The sequence below is a fragment of the Cricetulus griseus genome (assembly GCF_003668045.3).
Source record: "Cricetulus griseus strain 17A/GY chromosome 1 unlocalized genomic scaffold, alternate assembly CriGri-PICRH-1.0 chr1_0, whole genome shotgun sequence".
In the NCBI taxonomy this organism is placed as follows: domain Eukaryota; kingdom Metazoa; phylum Chordata; class Mammalia; order Rodentia; family Cricetidae; genus Cricetulus; species Cricetulus griseus.
Genome location: NW_023276806.1, coordinates 135,389,443 through 135,407,999, shown reverse-complemented (window position 1 = coordinate 135,407,999; position 18,557 = coordinate 135,389,443). Strand labels below are relative to the sequence as shown.

General features: G+C 45.3%; 1 protein-coding gene across 1 annotated transcript in view; it reads right to left on the bottom strand.

Moving 5' to 3' along the window:
- The window catches only part of Rassf3 (Ras association domain family member 3), a 61,380-nt gene extending 58,476 nt beyond the window's left edge, over positions 1-2,904 (bottom strand). Inside the window, exon 1 of the mRNA XM_027392300.2 lies at positions 2,633-2,904. Within this exon, the coding sequence (XP_027248101.1) occupies positions 2,633-2,743 (111 nt within the window). The 5' untranslated portion in view covers positions 2,744-2,904. The remainder of the gene's footprint in view (positions 1-2,632) is intronic.
- Between the last annotated feature and the right edge of the window lie 15,653 nt (positions 2,905-18,557).

Here is an 18,557-nt window from a genome sequence, read left to right as displayed (position 1 = left end):
GAAAACGTTTATCCCCCTCCCACCTCCCAACCCCACTCCCTTCTCCTCATCCTGTATTCACCAGAGACTTCTTGCTTTCTTTGAACATTTGCAAGAGTTCCAGAAACCATATTCCGTAGCTCTTCCAGCAGGTGGTACAACATAAGGGAGGGGAGGAAAAAATCACTGTTATCAAGAATAGATCCCTATGGCAACGGCTCTCCCCACCTTTCAGGGGAGAGATAAAGGCACTGTGTGTGTTAGAAATGTTTGTCTTGCCCCATAATCACGAGCATATCAAAGTAAAAAAATAGCTACCATAAAGTGTTTTCTACTTCCTCATTCACAAATATGTAATCAGGAACTTAAGATACAGTTACTCCTTTAAATAAAACAAAATGCCTACTGAAATTCAGGGCTCACACAGGCGTGGTGAACCGAGGCTTTAATCCCAGCACTCGGGAGGCGGAGGCAGGCGGATCTCTGAGTTCCAGGTCAGCCTGGTCTACAGAGTGAGTTCCAGGTCAGTCTAGGCTATGCAGAGAGACACTGTGTCAAAAATACGTAACTGAATAAATAAATTCTGGCTTCAGAACCCTTTTCACCAAGAACCCTTTTTTTAACTGGCAAAAACTACTACAACTTAGCAACGTGCATGAGCTATTTTAGATGGGACAAACAGGTAACAGAGCTTCAAAATATACACAGTGAACTGTTCTACCCAGGAATCGGGTCTTTTAACACAAGCCTTACATACTCATTCATGTCAGTGCTCAATAAGCAATATTACGAGATATATACAGATATGAACATACACACAATTAGCCGACTATTATATAAGCGAATGCATATAAGCTGAACTGGCTAACTGTATATAATCCTAGAAAGTATTGCTGCTGCTGCTAGGGTGTGTGTGTGTGTGTGTGTGTGTGTGTGTGTGTGTTGGATGATGACCTTGAATTGCTGATCCTCCTGTGCACACACACATAGACAGACAGACAGACAGACAGACAGACACACACACACACACACACACACACACACACACACTACTGTGTCCCATCATCACGCAGATTAAGCAGTGAGTAAGGGCAAGCTCTTTAACTGATCTACATCCCCAGCCTACTGCTTCAACTTTTTTAAGAGCAGGGAAGGATTCTTAAACTTAAGTCCAACCACAACATTCCAGCTGGCCCCTGTAGAGGAGAAACTCACACCTGTAGAATTCAAGCACCCTCTAGCTTTCTGGAAATGACTAGTCACCTCAGGAACACGCTTCAAACTAGTGCAAGCTCTTCACCACGTTAAGTGGAAGGAGAAAATGCAAAGTGGTGAAGGGAAATCAAGACCAACAATGAAGGGAAAAACAAGGTGGAGAAAAGCCATTTCTCTCTAACCTACAGGGGGTAGGCCAGCCAGGGGGTAACTTAAGATTTCCAAATTCATGCCATTAGCACATTCTACTGAAAATAAAAGACAGCCCTAGTAAACAGAGCCGCCTTAAGTCTGACAATGATAAAACCGTAAGAGCACCCACCTCCAGCCTCTCCTTAGGAGTTAGCTGTTACTAGGAATATGACCACTTGATTTGAATCTCGCCCTTCACCACCCTCCTCCTCCATTGAGCTTGGAAATTTAATAGACCAAAAATACTAGAACTTCCAAATCTTATAAATAAATTTTACTTCAAAAAGTACTCCATTAAACTTAAAAGAGTTGGCAAGGACAAGCTGGGCAGAGTTCCTCTCCACCAAAACCCCTCCATCACTGGGCCCCTCGACGATTGGTTTCTCTTGTTTTTCATCTCCAGAGCTCTGATAGAAATCTCTGGTGCGAGCCTGTTGTGTTTTAGGAGCAACAAGTTTGTTCCGTTGCAGTCTCTAAATCTGATGAGAGCATGGTCTGGCTAAACAGGCTTCCTGGTGCGGCTTCCAGGGCCAAAAGGCCACAGGTTCAAGCGCCGACCTTATAACTCGGACCAAAGTGGCCCGATTGGAAGACTTCCCTAAAAAAATATTCACTGTCACGATCTGAGAAACTGGCACAAGTTCCCGTTCTGCCTTTTCCCAAGCCACGCTTCCCACGGCACCCTTCCTCCAAAAAAGGAAGAAACCGGCATAAAGCTCAGCCCTTTGGAGATAAGTCTACCTAGGACGTCCGCAGCACCCGCAAACTGGACCGGACGCGAAACTCCAGGCTCTGCGATCCAGACTTTAGTGAGCCCAACGATCGTCCGGTCCTTTTGCCCCACAGCTTGACCGTACTGGGGGCTGCTCGGTCACCCCGGGCCACTGAGTGCCCTCAGGCCACTCATGGCCATTGAGCGGACTGCAGCCAGGACAGCGCAGCCGGTCGTTGCCCCTGAAGAACAGCCGAAGGAGCCATCCCGAGTGGCCCGGGGACCTCCAAGCTCCTGGAGCTGCTCCAGCAGCCCGCGTCCCCTAGCAGAGCGGCCCAGGCCGTCATCTGGCTGCTTGCCCTTCCATCTCCTTCCCTCGCCGCGGGCGCCCCACGCCCACTGCACAAGCTTCTAGCACCTTTCAGGATCCGAAAGGGCAGAGGCCACCCTCTGCACCCCGCAAGCCCGCAGGCGAGCACCGGCCAGCTCAGGGGGGTAGACACGTGGGGCCGGAACCCCGCGCACGCCACTCACCGGCTGACCCGAACGGGACTTGCCCGGAGGCGCTCTCCTGAAGAAGGAGGTCCTGGCGGTGAAGAAAAAGTCCTCCGCGTCCTCCTCGAGGCTGCTGTAGCCGCTGCTCATGCTGCTGGTCCTGTCGCGCACAGGGGGCCTCCCCGGGGCGCAGGCGGCCAGGCCGGGGTGCGGCGCCCGCCCGCCCCGCGAGGTTCCCGGAGCGCGGCCCCGAGCCGCCGGCCGGCCGTCCTGCTGCAGCTGCGGCCGCCGATCAAGCCTCGGTCAGGTCCCCTCCCGCAGGTTCCTCCGCCCTCTGCAGGCACCTCCCTGCTCGGACGAGCCATGACCCCGCCCCCTCCTGTGCCCCGCCCCTGGCTAGCAAAGGCCCCACCCCAAGACAGGTCCCGCCCATTCAAAGCCCCGCCCCAGGCCAGCCAAGACCCCACCAAGCCCAGTCCCACCACATGCCCCACCCTTGGCCAGCCAAAGTCCCGCCCAGGCCCCACCCCCATCGGCCGCCTCTCCGCGCGCGCAGGTGGAGCCCCGCCCCCGTCCTCTAGCCACGCCCCCCGGCCTAGCAGCCGCGCGCGGCAAGGGGGGAAGTTGGGTTCCAGTGCCACCCCTGCTGGGACTGCGCTTGTGAGTGCTTCCCCAACCTCCCGGAAATTGCAAATTCCTCAGTGACTCTCCTGTCCCCCGCGGCTGGAAGTTTTGGAGAGGACGGGAATACAAGGGACAACTTTTTCCACTCTCTCTATCGGGCTCCTCCTTATTGAAGACCGCACACCTAGGGGCGTGCTGCTGGTCCCTCCCTGACCGTTATTAGTTAGCAGAGGTGGGTGGGGAAAGAGCATCTGGGTTGTGCTTATTCGAAATAAAACATCCTCTCTGGTTGAACTTCGATCGCACCGCTTTCCCGCCTCCCTGTGGCGAAGACGCCAAAGACGTTGAGGTTTTAGAGCGACAAATTCCATCGTCACAGTACAATCTAATGCTGTTAGTTAAATCCAATGCACTTTGTAAATGTGGCTTTCCACAAGCAGGCCTTACACGGCCACCTACGGGGACGAGTTAAATTGTGGGGGCAAGTAGGTTTGACCACCCTGTTCACCCACAGACTAGTTTCCCTTTGAAAAATAAAAAACCCTTGCAACAGCTAAATTTTTTTTAATGCGTCATTTTCTTTGCTTCGGGTCACCTGAGGGTCGTTTTCACCTTGGTGTGACGTGGGTGACTTAAATCCTATTAATTTCCTTGCCGAGACCTTGAAGGGAAAGAGGTATTGAAGCTTCAAGGCTGAGAGAAAGAAAAGAAAATGATTCCTGCATCCTCCCTTCTACCCTGGGGCAGAAAGGAGACTGGCTAATCGGCCTTTCTCCAGGGTTACTCACAGGTCTAGCTTGCAAAAGAGCCTTTCACTCCAGGGAACTCAACCCCAGGGGGACCTCAGAGTCACAGCCAGTTTTATAAAGGCTTTCCATTAAAGACTTCTTCCCAGCCACAGAGCGGCCTGGTGTCTGGAAAGCTGAGTCTTAACTTCACTGTATAAGCTGGTTCCTTGTGTATCTTTCACATAGACAAATGTAAGAGAAGAGGACAATTACTTAATGCAAGAGTTGTTTTGTTTGACTCTTACTGTGACATCATTCAAATATTACCATATTGCAACAACAGTGTCTTCATTAAATACTCCAGTTTGAGTAATAGGTGTGTTAAATAATTTAGCGAACTTGCTTTATTATAAATAGAAAGGGTGGCGTCCCTTACCCAGAACTCCATCTTTGACTGTTTTGAGGGAAAATATGCTTAAAGTACCTTCTAATCCACCACACCAGAAAAAAAATTATTTTTTTGAGTCTAGCATGTTGACACTGGTGTATATCTTTAATACCAGTATTCAAGAGGCAGAGGCAGGCAAATCTCTGAATTTGACGCTAGCCTGGTCTACATAGCAAGTTCCATGTCACCTAGAGTACATAGCAAGATCCCGTCTTAAAAAAAAAAAAAAAAAAAAAAAAAGATTTTTCATGTTTTTAAGGGGAAGGGAGTGAATCAAGTTTTGTAGAATTCCGTCAGAATCACTTGGGATTGGTTTGTTGTTTTGTTTGTTTTTTCAAGACAGGGTTTCTCTGTGTAGCCCTGGCTGTCCTCCTATAACATAGAAATTCACCTGCCTCTGCCTCTTAAGTGCTAAGATTAAAGGTTGTATGTTACCACCTCCCAGCAGGGTTCTTTGTTGTTGTTGGTTTGGTTTGGTTTGGTTTGGTTTTTCGAACAGGGTTTCTCTGTATTGCTTTGGAGCCTGTCCTGAAACTCGATCTGTAGACCAGGCTGTCCTCAAACTCACAGAGATCCGCCTGCCTCTGCCTCCCGAGTGCTGGGATTTAAGGCATACGCTACCAACGCCCAGCTCAGGTTTATTATTTTTTAATTTTAAAAATGATTAGTGTTTGTGTGTAGGCACTCCTGCAATGGCATGCCTGTGGAAATCAGAGGACAACTTTATGACATCAGTTCTATCCTTCCATCTTTACCTGGGTCCTGGCGGTTGAACTCAAATAGCTGGTATTGTACCACAAGCACCTTTTACTGGCTGAGCCATCTTGCTGGCCTTATAAGAATCACATGTAATAAAAAAGTCATGATTGGGGTAAGGTGTAGTCCAGTGGTAGAACACCTTCATAAATGGAGCCCTAAGGTTTCATTGCCCAGCCCTGAAGATTTAAAAAAAAAAAAAAAGTATGATTTGAGAACAATGTACAGTCACTGTTTTCAAGCAACAAAAAGCAAAAGCAGCATAATTATCATATTTCTATGCTTTTCATATAGCAGCATTGTGTGTGTGTATGTGTGTGTGTGTGGTTTTTCCTAATAGGGTTTCTCTGTGTAACAGTCCTGGCTGTCCTGGAACTTGCTTTGTAGTACAGGCTGGCTTCGAACTCAGAGAACTGACTGTCTCTGCCTCCCGAGTGCTGGCATTAAAGGTGTGTGCCACCACTGCCCATCTAACATAGCAGCATATCTAATAAAAGCTGAATTTGAGTTTTGACCCACAAAATCAGAATTTGTGAAAACTCGAAATGCCTTGTTAATCAATTAGACATTTTTAGCATTTAAAATTCAATGAAGGGATTCGAGGCCCTGGGTTCAATCCCCAGCCTTAAGAAAAAAAAAAATGTAAAAACATAATAAACACAGAGACGTCACTATTCCATAATGTTTGGGTTTTTTTGTTTTTTTGTTTTTTTACCAGATTTTGAGCAAAAGGTTGATAATAGTTGACTTCTTCATAAAGTCCTCATTTAGTTACTGAGCAGAGAATAGAGTTAAACCATATGAAAACCCAAATGAATAACACAAGGAAGCCCTTTTTTTTATCTCCTGAATCATCAGTCAACATATTGTAAGGCAGGTCATGAAACACCACACATGATATGACCACATTTTTGTACCTGTAATGGCAGGTGATGTTCTCACTGTGGCTAAGGAATAAGATAAACCATCACAGATTTATCCTAAAGGTCACAGTGACAGATAACTATTACACTAGTGTCTGTGTGACATGGAAAAGGCATGACCTTGTAGGACAGGCAGACCTGTGTTGGAATGACAATACTCTTTCTTGCTTTCTCTTTGCTTCATTTTATTTATTTGTTTTTACGTCATGTATTTGGATATTTTAACTGTCTGTCTATGCAACATGTGTTCCCAGTGCCCAAGGAGGACATAAAAGGGCGTCAGATTCCCTGGAACACAATTGTGTTCCGACTTGTGAGTGCTGGGATTTGAACCCAACCCAGGTTCTCTGTAGCCAGTGCTCTTAATTGCTATGCCACCTCTTCAGTCCCTGTCACTCATTCTTTTGTGACTTTTCCCATGCTTGAGACAGGGTCTCACTGTGTAGCTCTGGAACTCACTATGTAGACCAGGCTAGCCTTGAATTCACAGAAGTCCGTCTGCCTCTGCCTCCTGAGCAGTAGGTTTAAAGGTTCATTACCATGCCCCAATCTTGTATGACCTTTAATGTTTTAAGTAGCTACTCTGAAACAGGTTTGTTCTTAGTAAAATGGGAATAAATTAGCATCTTTGCCCATTTCTTCTTTGATCACTAAACATTTGAGCCCAAGAATCCTCCCTGGATAAAAGATACAATGACAGCTCGAGGGTTAATGTTGCAATTGCCTCTGTGCTGACTGGTTTTGTGTGCCAAAGTGACACAAGCTAGAGTCATCAGAGAGGAAGTAACCTCACTTGAGGAAATGTCTCCATGAGATCCAGCTGTAAGTGATCAATGGTGGAGGGCTCAGCCCATTGTGGGTGGTGCCATCCCTGAGCTGGTGGTCCTGGGTTCTATAAGAAATCGGATTAAGCAAAGCCAAGGGAAGCAGGCCAGTAGGCAGTACCCGTCCATGGCCTCTGAATCAGCTCCTTTCTCCAGGTTCCTGCCCTGCTTGTCCTGACTTCCTTCAGTAATGAACAGTGATGTGCAAATGTAAGCCAAATAAACCCTTTCCTCCCTAACTTGATTTTTGGTCATGGTGTTTTATTGCAGCAGTACAAGCCCTAACTATGACACCTTCCCCTACCACAGGTGGGCTGATCTCACAAGCCAACTATTGAGACACTAACTCGGGGAAGAAATCTTGCTGGGTGGCTCTTTGGAAACAGCATTTCATCACCTTGAAAAAAGGCATCCCTCTGGACTTTGCATGCTAAATGTGGCACCTGGGAACTCTGGAACCAAATTATGGACACAAGTGACACCCTAAATCTGGTGAAGCCAAATGATTAAAGGGACTCTTTGGGTCTTTGAATTGACCAGCTTTGAAGCTGCCCTACTTAGGACTCTTTATGTGAGACAATATGTTTTCTTGACTTGGCATGGTAGCACACACCCAGAGTTCCAGCCACTCAAAAGGCCTTGAGGCGGAGGATTGCTTAAGTCCAAGAGTTTAAAGCCTAGATTGGCCAATGTAATGAGAACCCCATTACATTGTGTGATAAAATTTCTCTTAAGAATTCTCAGAGAGGGGATGAGGAGGTCATCCTGCAGTCAAGAACACTTGCTACTCTGGCAAAGGACACAATTTTCAAGCCCAGCACCCATGTGAAGCCACTCACAATTGCCTGTAAGTCTAGATCTGGGAGATCTGGTGCCTCTGGTCTCCTCAGGCAGCCCCACACACATACACACACACACACACACACACACACACACACACACACACACACACACGCGCACACACACATAAATAAATAAATAAAAATAATTTAAAACCTTTTTTTTCCTAATTCTAGGAGAGAGCTGGGTGTGGGGGCACATCCCTCTTATACCAGCATCCCAAGGCAGAGGCAGGAAGATTGTACAAGTTTGAGGCCAGCATTGTCTACATACTAAGTTCCAGCCCGATTAGGACTGTGTAGTGAGTCCTGTCTTAAAAAACAAACAATACAACTATAATTTCGAGTACAGTCAAAGCTAGGAAGGAAGAGAGAGAGAGAGAGAGAGAGAGAGAGAGAGAGAGAGAGAGAGAGAGAAAGGAGAAGGAGGAGGAGGAGGGGCAGGAGGAGGAGGAGAAGAAGGAAAGGGAGAGAAAGAAAGAAAGCAGTGGTTTAGAGCAAATACTGTTCTTGCAGAGGACCTGAGTACAGTTCCCAGCACCCACATCTGATAGGTCAGAGCTGCCAGTAATTGCAGCTCTGGGGGATGGGACTCTTTTCTGGCCTTCAGAGACACCTACACTCACATCCACATACCTCCACCACACATACATGCCCAGAGAGCTAACCATAAAAATACATTTTTTTTTCATGGAAGTTGATTACTTCAGTCAGAAGAAAATAATTTAGGGTAGCCTTTCTGGTTCCATCAGTGTGTCTTCTGTTTGATCAGTCCCCAGGACTGGCTGTCACTCTGGTAACTCCCATTTTGTTCACGACAAGGACAAAGATAAACAATATAATTGAAAGACACAGTGTATGGTGGATAAATACTTAAGCATGGGGATCAGAAGGGCTGGGTTCAATGTGTGTCAAGGTGGTGTGACCCAGAGTACATACATTGTCTAACTTCATTAAAGCCTCATTCCACATCTAGAAAGTAGGAAAATAATAGCACCTATGTGGCAGCACTCTTCCAGACATGAAATCAAGTAAGGCATGAAGAACGTTGTACCTGACATGTTATAGCTCAGTTAAGGTTAGCACGTGGAGATAGCAACTCCATATTTACACAGTCTCAGAACCTAGGAAAATCACATGCCACCCATGAGTCTGAGGCTACCTAGGTGCAGAGCACAAAATGGAGAAGGAAAGAAAAAAAAAAAAAAAGCTTTCCAGTGTCAATCCAACAGACCTTGGACCTACTAAACCAAACTGAAATATTTCCAAAATGATGCCCACAGTCTGATACCTATCCCAGGAGATCTACCACAGCGCCTGCATTTCCTATCACCCTCGGTTAGGCTTAGCCAAGGGAAAGCAGTTACAGAGTGCTTAATCAGTCTCTCAGACCTCACAGACAGCCCTGGACAATGACTCATCCTCTGATAGTTACTTATCACCTTTAAAAGATAAAGAAACAAAATAGGGGACTGGAGAGATGGCTCAGTGATTACTTGATGCTCTTCCAGAGGACCCTGTCTCAATCCCAAGCACCCACGTGGCAGCTCACAACCAATCTATAACTCAAGTTCCAGGGGATCTAACTGCTTCTTCTGGCCCCTTTGAGCATGAGGTGTGTGTATAGCACATAGATATTGTGGTGGTTTGAATGAGAGTGACCCTCAGGATCATGTGTTTGAATACTTGGTCCCCAGTTGACAGAACTGTATGGGAAAAATTAAGGTGTGACTTTGTTGGAGTAGATGTGTCACTAGGGGTGGAATTTGAGGTTTCCAAGGACTTACATCATTCCCAGTGAATCTCCCTTCCTCCTTCCCTCCCTGCCTTCCTCCCTTTCTCTCCATCTCCCTCTCCCTGTCTGCCTCTGGTTTATGAATAAAGAGATGAGTTCCTTCCACCATGTGTTTGCTCCACTCATCACGGACCCTCACTCTCTGAAACTCTAAGTCCAATCAAATGCTTTCTTTTCTAAGTTGCCTCATCACAGTGTTTTTTTTTTTTTTTTGTCACAGGAACTGATACAAACATGTATTCAGGCAAAACAACCATACACATAAATAAAATCCAATAAAATTTTTAAAAAGAAGCAAGATTGGGACTGAGCACTTAGTCACTCACATATGTAGCTCAGTGGTAGGGTATATGCTTAACATACATAAGGCCAGGGTTCGATCCCCAGCACTAAACAAGGAAAGAAGAAAAGACAAATACAAAGCATTCAGGAGGCTGAGGAGGAGGATCACAGATCTTAGGTTATGATGGGTTAAGAGTTCCAGGCTAGCCCAGACCCCCCCCCACACACACACACGCAAACATATACACACAAATACATATACACACACATACATACAAGCATACACACACACAAATACATACACACCCATACAAATCCACACACACAAATATACATACACACATACTCACACAAACATACACAACACGCTTAAGATGTTTAAAACTTAAGAACAATGACAAAAATGAAAAACGAAACTAGACAAAACTGAAAAACTCACATTAACATTTTTGTCATATTTGCTTTATCTTTTAAAATTCTTATTTTATTTCTTGTGCCTGTGTTTCTTTTGGGAACCACCTCTCCCTTTGTACTATGTGAGTTCTAGGGATCACATCAGGCTTGGCTGAGGCACCTTTACCCACTGAGCCATCTCACCAGCTCCTGATTTCTTTTGAAATAGGGTCTTATATAGCTTAGGCTGACCTAGAATTTGCTATGTTGCCAAGGATGACCTTTAACCTCTGATCCCGCTACTCATCCCCCAAGTGCTAGGGGTAAAGGTGTTTTCTACCACACTCAACTGTCTGTATTTTTTTTTAATCCATGGAATATTTCTTAATTAAATAAAAAATGAGTACACACATGAAGAATAAAATATAGGTTTCTGGCTTGAGGGGAAGAGTGAGCCAGCCTCAAAGAAAAATCCAGACGGTTTCTGCCACCCACAAACGAACTACTAGGTATTGATTTAATGGATGTTGTAAGAGATGTTGCGTGATTGTGAGAGGATGAGAAATATTTGCTGTTCAGATTGTGTGAAAGGGCCAGTGAGATGGCTCTGTAGGTGAAGGTGCTGGCCACCAAGCTTGGTGACCCGAGCTCTCTCCCTGAGCAGTGTGACATGCACACATACACACACGCACAGAAAAGTGTTCTGTGCGTGTGTGTGTGTGTGTGTGTGTGTGTGTGTGTGTGTGTGTGTGTGTGTGTGTGTAAAGTTTCTGAGAGAAAAAAAAATCAGATAATCATGGCACTGAACTTCTCAATGTCTGTTGGTTTGATAGTTCATATAAGGGTTCCCCTATGTAGTCTAGGCTGGCTCTGAATTTGCAGTTCTCCTGCCAGAGCCTTCTAAATGCCGGGATTACAGTTGTGTGCTCCAATAGCCTGGCTTTCCAGTACTTACTCTGACTCATCCTTCTACTGTTAAATCTGTCTCTCCTGGCCCACATGTGCCTGCTAAGAGCTGTTAGCTCCCTAGCTCTTATTCTGGCCAGGTGGGGTGATTCTGAATTCTTTTCTGCCCTGGGATATTTGTCAAAGTTATGGCCCGTCCCACAACAGAGCTTTTACAGGCCACTACAGCTGTGCGACACATGGGATCCTCAGATAGACGTCACCATCCACAGAGTCTATCTTAGGGTGACAGCTTTGGGTGAACACAACAGTTTTGTCGTGGACAAGCATTCCAGAGAGATAAAGTCCACACACACACACACACACACACACACACACACACACACACACACACTTTTTTTTTTTTTTAAACAAGAGTGAGATAGCAGTGACTGCAGACTCGATGAAGGCTGCTCAGGAACCACTTAAATTGAGCAGAAGAAATCATCTACACCCAAGAAGAGGTGCCTGGCTGGGGAGGCAGGCCTGCAGAGAAGCTCTGGTTGGCTGCTGCAGACGTGTGTGTAACAGGACATCGATTCACTACTTCAAATGCTGACACCTCACTAGATCCACACAACAAGGGGAACCCGGCAAGACATAAAAGAAGTGTCAAATTGGTACCTGCCTCCCAAAACCTTGTAATTTAACTGGGGAAATTATATCATAATGGCAGACGGTCTGTAATTAGCCAATCAATGAGTCTTTTAAGACTCTATCAAAATATAAAATAAAGATCAGAAGCACATGATAAGATAAACTGGGAGCCTTCAGAGTAGGTGGTACCTTTTTGTCTGAAATGTAGGAGAAACAGATGGGAGAAAAGAGGTCACTTGCAAAAAACACACGCACAAACTATAGGCACGTGAAATGTAAAACTGGGAAGAATTATAAATAAAAAACCTTGTAGGGTTTGAGTGTAGCTCCAAAATAGAGGGTATGTTTAACAATTGGAAGGGTCACTGGGCATTGGTGGTGCAGGCCTTTAATCCCAGGACTCAGGAGGCAGAGATTTCTGTGAGTTCGAAGCCAGCCTGGTCGACAGAGCGAGTTCTAGGACAGGCTCCAAAAGCTACACAGAGAAACCCTGTCTCAAAGAAAAAAAAAAAAAAGGAAAAAAAGGAAGGGTCTTTTTTCAAATGCCAACACAAAGAAGGAAGAGAAGCTGGGGAGAGGGGGGAGAGAAATAGAAGAAAGAGGAGGAAAAAAGAAAGACAATTCTTGAAAATCGAGTCTTGGTAGCAGCAAAGAGGCTGGAGCAGGAGAATGATGAGTTGGAGGCTAGTCTGTACTTTATAAAGAGTTCATGGCTGACCTGGAACTCACCAGGTAGACCAAGTGGGCATCAAATTCACAGTGATTCACCTGCCTCTACCTCCCCAGTGCTGGGATTAAAAGTAAGTACCACCCACTCACGCAGGTCCCCCAGCCCCCAACCCCGTTCCCAGTCCCCTGTGGAACAAATTTAAAATTGCCATAGAAGAGTCGACCACATATTGAAAGCCAAGTTCTTGAGAGTACACTGAGGAAGTAAGGCTCTCTCTATCTGGAATTTGGAAAGAGTCAGGGCATAACATGAAGGACATGTCATGAGTTGGTGGCCGCAGGCAGTGTCGTAAGAGCACAGGACAGGAAAAGACAAACAAGCTCTCCCCCCAAGAAGCTTGGGCAACTTCCCCTATTTATCATGACGATCTGCAGTGCACAGCATGGCTTCCGGCTGGTCACTGGGAAATGCGACTCCAGGGTTTTGACCCTTGCTAATCACTGGCTGATGTCGTCAAAAGCAGACCTCCTCTTCTTTATCTGAAGATGTGTAGGGCAAACCACAGATGGAGGCCGCAGGAAGGAACGGGGCCGTTTCTGAAGAAGCTGGGTAGGTTTGCTATTCTAACATGCTTCTAAGAGGGATGAAACATTCGCTCTAAAATATGCCGCCCTAAAATATGCCTCTCTGGTATGAGGAATATTTTGAGCTGAAAGCAATTGAAGAGCAAGCATGCTCGGGAGAATGTCTAAAAATAGAGTGTACATTTCTTTTCCTCAGACTGGGTTGCAGTTCAGAGCTGTAGTGTGCCCTTAGCTTGTGCAGGTCTGTTGGGTCAATCCCTAGCAACACACACACACACACACACACACACACACACACACACACACACACACCGTTTCTATTTAAAAAAAAAAAAAAAAAAAAAAAAAAACTTTCTTAGTTAGGTGTGAGGGCTCATGCCTTTAATTCCAGCACTCGGGAGGCAGAGTCAGGAGGAGCAAGTGCCAGGATAGCCTCCAAAGTTACACAGAGAAACCTGTCTCAAAAAACAAAACAAAATAAAAATTTAAAGTAATAATAAAAAGAGGAAACATCAAAATATCCATAAGTTACTAAATTGGTTAAAATGTATAACCGTGAGAAGAAATCACAACAATCTCCATATGTTGATAGGATATTGACATTATCTTTAGAGAGAGTCTTTTAAAATGACTTATTTGGGGGCTGGAGAGTTGGCTCACTGGTTGAGAGCACTTGGTTTTCTTGCATAGGACCTGGGTTCGATTCCCAATACCCAAATGACAGCTCACAACTGTCTATAACTTAAATCCAGGAGATCTGACACCCTCTCTGGCCTCCTCAGACTAGGCATGGTGGTGGTACACACACACACACACACACACTCACACACACACACACACACACACACACACACACACACGTCGGCAAAGACATTCACATGCATAAAGTAATAAATCTTAAAAAAAAAAAAAAGACTTATTTGAAACTCATGTGGTGGCATTTGGGAGGTGGGGGCAGGACCATCAGAAGTTCAAGGTGGCTATGAGGTGAGTTTGAGACCAGCCTGAGCTACATAAGACCCTATCTCGAAACAAAATAAACAAAACCAAAATTGCATGGAACAGTGTCTCTAAAATGAAATACGCCTCAAACATATTCCTCTGGTTATTCGGAGAAACCACAGATGGCAGTCATAGAAATGGTTCCGAAAGATCTAACCTTTTATAAGAGAAACTGGTATGTATTATACATCAGTAGCCATAAGAGATACAGGCATGTCCCTCTTTTAAGAGGAACTTTTTCCCTAGGGAAGAGGACACTTGATCTAGACAGATGACCACAGGTGACTGTCACCTGGGAGAGTTCATATGTATAACAGTCTCTGTTTGCTGCTGCTTCCAGTCCCTACCCAGTCACCTCCCATTGCCTCAGAAACCCCTGTGGCTCTAAGCCCCATGTGAAGATCAGTCGTCTGGCTGCTCTCTGAGTTTAATGACCCCTTTGCACATTTACTAGCTGTTTGGAATTACGCATGTGTGCACACCTGGGGTGGGGGGCCATGCCTATGAATCAAAACCCAGGTCCCTGGGCATGCTCAGTAAGCATTCTCCCACTTCATCTCCAGTGCATGAAATATCTTTCCAAAGAAACCATTGCATGTTTGTGAAGGTCAGAGGACAACCTGTGGGAGTTGATTCTCTTCCTTTTCCCACTCGGGTTCCAAGGATTGAACTTCGGTGGGAAGGCTACTGTCAGGCATGGCAGCGAGCACTTTCACCCGCTGAACCATACTCTTGTGAGATTTTTTTCAATACAAACTGGAAGAAGGAGACTAATCACAGCCCCCTCATGATGCTTGATTTGGGTGAGACCGGACCCCGGGGCATAGAAACACCAAGGCACCTTTTTATCTTCAAAGTTCTTTCAACATCTTAAAGACATAGCTTCACCATGTCATTGAGGGGTATCCCTGCTAATGGCAGCATCTCCACATGGAGAAATTAAATAGCGGAGTGGAGTAATGATAGCTCTGTGTGTCTTGGGCCCTGCTTTTTAAAATGCACCCCCCCCCCCCGCACTTTCTCATGTACTTACTACCTTAGCCTAAAGGGTCTATAATTACTTCCTTTTCCCAGGTGGGAAACTGAGTGTTCCCAAAGATAAGTCTATCTCCCCATCACAGCTGAATTGGCACTCAAGTCACATAGACAGCACAGAGGAGATTACCGTGACGGTAGGTCTAGAGCTCATATCTCAGGTTTGACTCCATAGGTGGTACCATTTAGGGAACTCACCTCCAAACCCTACACTTTGTGCATAATGAACAGTCTAGAACAAGCACAAACCTCTCAGTATGGGTTTCCCATCGTTCTCCCTTTCCAGTGAAATAAAAGGTGTCTCCTCCCTTTATCTGAGAGTCAAGCTCTCGGGGCTTGTGTCTACAAAGTAATTGTGGGGAACGCAGTGCTTACTCAAGCTGTAGTGGGCAGACCTGGTCTCGCTGCTTCTTACAGAGCCTCAAACTGCTAAGCTGATGCTCGCAACAGCCACAGAGCAAGCTGCCATTCCAAGCATATCTAGTCCTTTTAGGGAGAAGCCTATAGATTGTAACCAGAATACCCAAATGTTTTCATGGTTGCTCCCACTGCTGTGGGAGGCCTTACTTTCTGGACTGTTGTGTCTTTAGTATTTATTTGTAGAGGTACATCCTTGAATACTGGATTACTGCAAATTTTTTGTTTGCTTTATTTTGATTGAAATAGGGTCCATGTAGCCGAGGCTGGCCTAGACATGGCTATGGAGCTGAGACTGGCCTTGAATTCATGATCCTCCTGTCTCTGCCTCCCAAGGAGTGGATCACAGGTGTACATCACCAGGCCCACGAACTATGATAATTTTAGTGTGAAAAAGAGAAATAGCTTCCAATGCAATTCTCAACTTGTCTTTGTTCTTTATGTAAAACACTTTGTTTCAGTGGAAAACTTTTAAATTATATTTTGAATGGTAGCATAACTATTTTTTTTTCTGAGACAGGGTTTCTCTGTGTAGCTTTGTAGACAAGGCTGGCCTTGAACTCACTGAGATCTGCCTGCCTCTGCCTCCTGAGTGCTGGGATTAAAGGCATGCACTACCACCTCCTGGCATAACTATTTCTTATTTTTACATCAAAGTTTTATTACAATTAGGGTCATAGCAAGTTTCTGCAAGTTAGACATGAATAAGTCATGTAAACATTATTAGAAATTACAAGGTAAACATTTTTGACCCCACCGAAAGTAGGTATTTTAACAAGCCTGAAGCTGCAACTCAGTTTTAGTTAGTGTATCCAAGGTTCTGGGTTTGATCCCCAGTTGTGAAAATATATATTCAGGAGCCTTCAAGATGGCTCAGCTCGGTTCATGTAAAGCTGGGGACCTCGGTTTGATCCTTTAAACTCACATTAAAAACAGAAAAGCGATGCTGTGGTGCTCCTTTGTAATCCCAGCATCCCTGTGCAGGAGAGAGGTGGAGACACAGGAGAATTGCCTGGACCCAAGGCCAGCTATCCTGGAGTACACAGATGGCAGACACAGTAGATAACTGCCTCCTCAACAAGGAGAGAGTGTTCCTGAACACCGACCGTCCTTTGGCCTCTGCAGAGCGTGCTGTAGTATGTACAAGCTCATACTCACATACACACAAATAATACATAATAAAATTTAAAACAAACACATATACATAGAATAATGGTGGAGTGGCTTTGTTTTGGGTTTGGTTTTTTTAATTGTGTATTTTAGTTGGGGGTGACATGCCACAGTGAAAAACTAGAGGTCCCAGGACAGCTTCTGAGAGCTGATTCTCTCCTGCCACCATGTGAGTCCTATGAAGCTAACTCAGGTTGTCTGACTTGTCATCAAGGGTACCCACTGTGTCATTTTCACGGTCCTAGAGGGACTATTACTAATAGTGATTCTACAGCTCCCAACAGCTGTGCCATAAAAATAGGCTACTTGTACAGCTGAAGGGCTGGCAATTCAGCTCGGCTGGGAAAACTCGGGCTCTGGGTCCAGCCTCTAGCACTGAATCCCCGGGTGGGCATGAGTGGCGCATGCATATGTTCCCAGCACTCTAAGGTAAGGGTAGAAGGACCAGAAGTTAAGGACACCCTGCTCCATAACAAGTTTGTTGTGTAACAGATTGAAACATTCCATCCTTTAGGGAAAGCTCCTTAAGCCAGAAGGTAAACAACTTGAAATAGCTTCCGGAAGTCCCTGAAACTGACCAAATTTACTATATCCCCCTCTGCCAGAGTAATAAAAGCTGAGAGTCCGGCTGAGACAAGCAAAGCTGCCAAGACTCTGACACCAGACCAGCTGCCTGGGAGAGACTTAGACCAACTGAGGCACTTGGAAGGGACACTCTCCAACCTGCTGAACTGCCTGACGGCTGTACACTGTGCTTCTTGCAGGTTCCCAGCTTTTATGAGCTGTCACCCATGCTGGGTGGGCTTTGGTGAAGCAGCTGTCTCTGAGTCATTCCTGCTCTTGTAAGTAACCCTTCACCCATATTCCTGTAACACCAATAAAACTCATTGGTTCACCAAATTGGACTTTAGTGGTACTCATACTTTGGTCTATTGTGGACTCCGTTGCTGGGACGTGTTGCATCTCCCCAAATAAAAGTTTTGTCACACAACAAAGTTCAAGGCTAGCTTGGGCTCTGTCTCAAAATCAAAATCAAAAATAACCAAAAAAAAAAAAAAGACAAGAAAATCACTTCCCTAATCTGATCCTTAGAGCAGTGAAACCCTAAATATTAAAAAATATTCTTGATGGGCAGTGGTAGTGCAAAGCTTTAATCCCAGCACTTGGCAGGCAGATGCAGGTAGATCTCTGTGAGTTTGAGGCCAGCCTGGTCTACAGACTGAGTTCCAGGAGAGGCTTCAAAGCTACACAGTGAAACCCTCTGCCTCAACCTCCCCATCCTTGCACACCCCCAAAAAAGAAATATTCTTGTTGTGGTATATTTAACTAGGCAAAGATTGCTACATTTGTTTATGCTGCATTTGTTTAATGATGTAAAGATGTGTTGCCTTGTCTACCTATAAGGCACCTGATTGGTCCAATAAAAAAGCTGAATGGCCAACAGCAAGGCAGTAGAGGGATAGGTGGGACTGGTGGGCAGAGAGAATGACAGAAGGAGAGAAGAAAATGAGAGAGAAAGAAAGGGAGATGCCTGGGCCCAGCCAACCAGGCAGCCACCAAAACCAGCCATGGAGTAGGACATACAGAATGAAAGAAAGGTAAAAAGCCCTGAGGTAAAGCATAAATTAAGAGAAACAGGTTAAATTAAGTTATAAGGGCTAGTGGCACAAGCATAAAATAAAGTCGAGCAATTCATAACTAGTAATAAGTCTCCATGTCTTTATTTGGAAGCTGGTTGGTGGCCCAAAAGAAAGCCTGTTACATATTCTCTTGTGATTCCTCACTGTTGCCCTCTTTATTCTGCCAACCTCATGAGCTGAACTTGGAATGACACTCTTTCCAGATGTAGTCAGGTATGAACGAATTTGGATGAGAACAGTGACCTGAAGATACAGCAGGGATCTTAATTAGTTAATACAAAGTGTCTCAGTC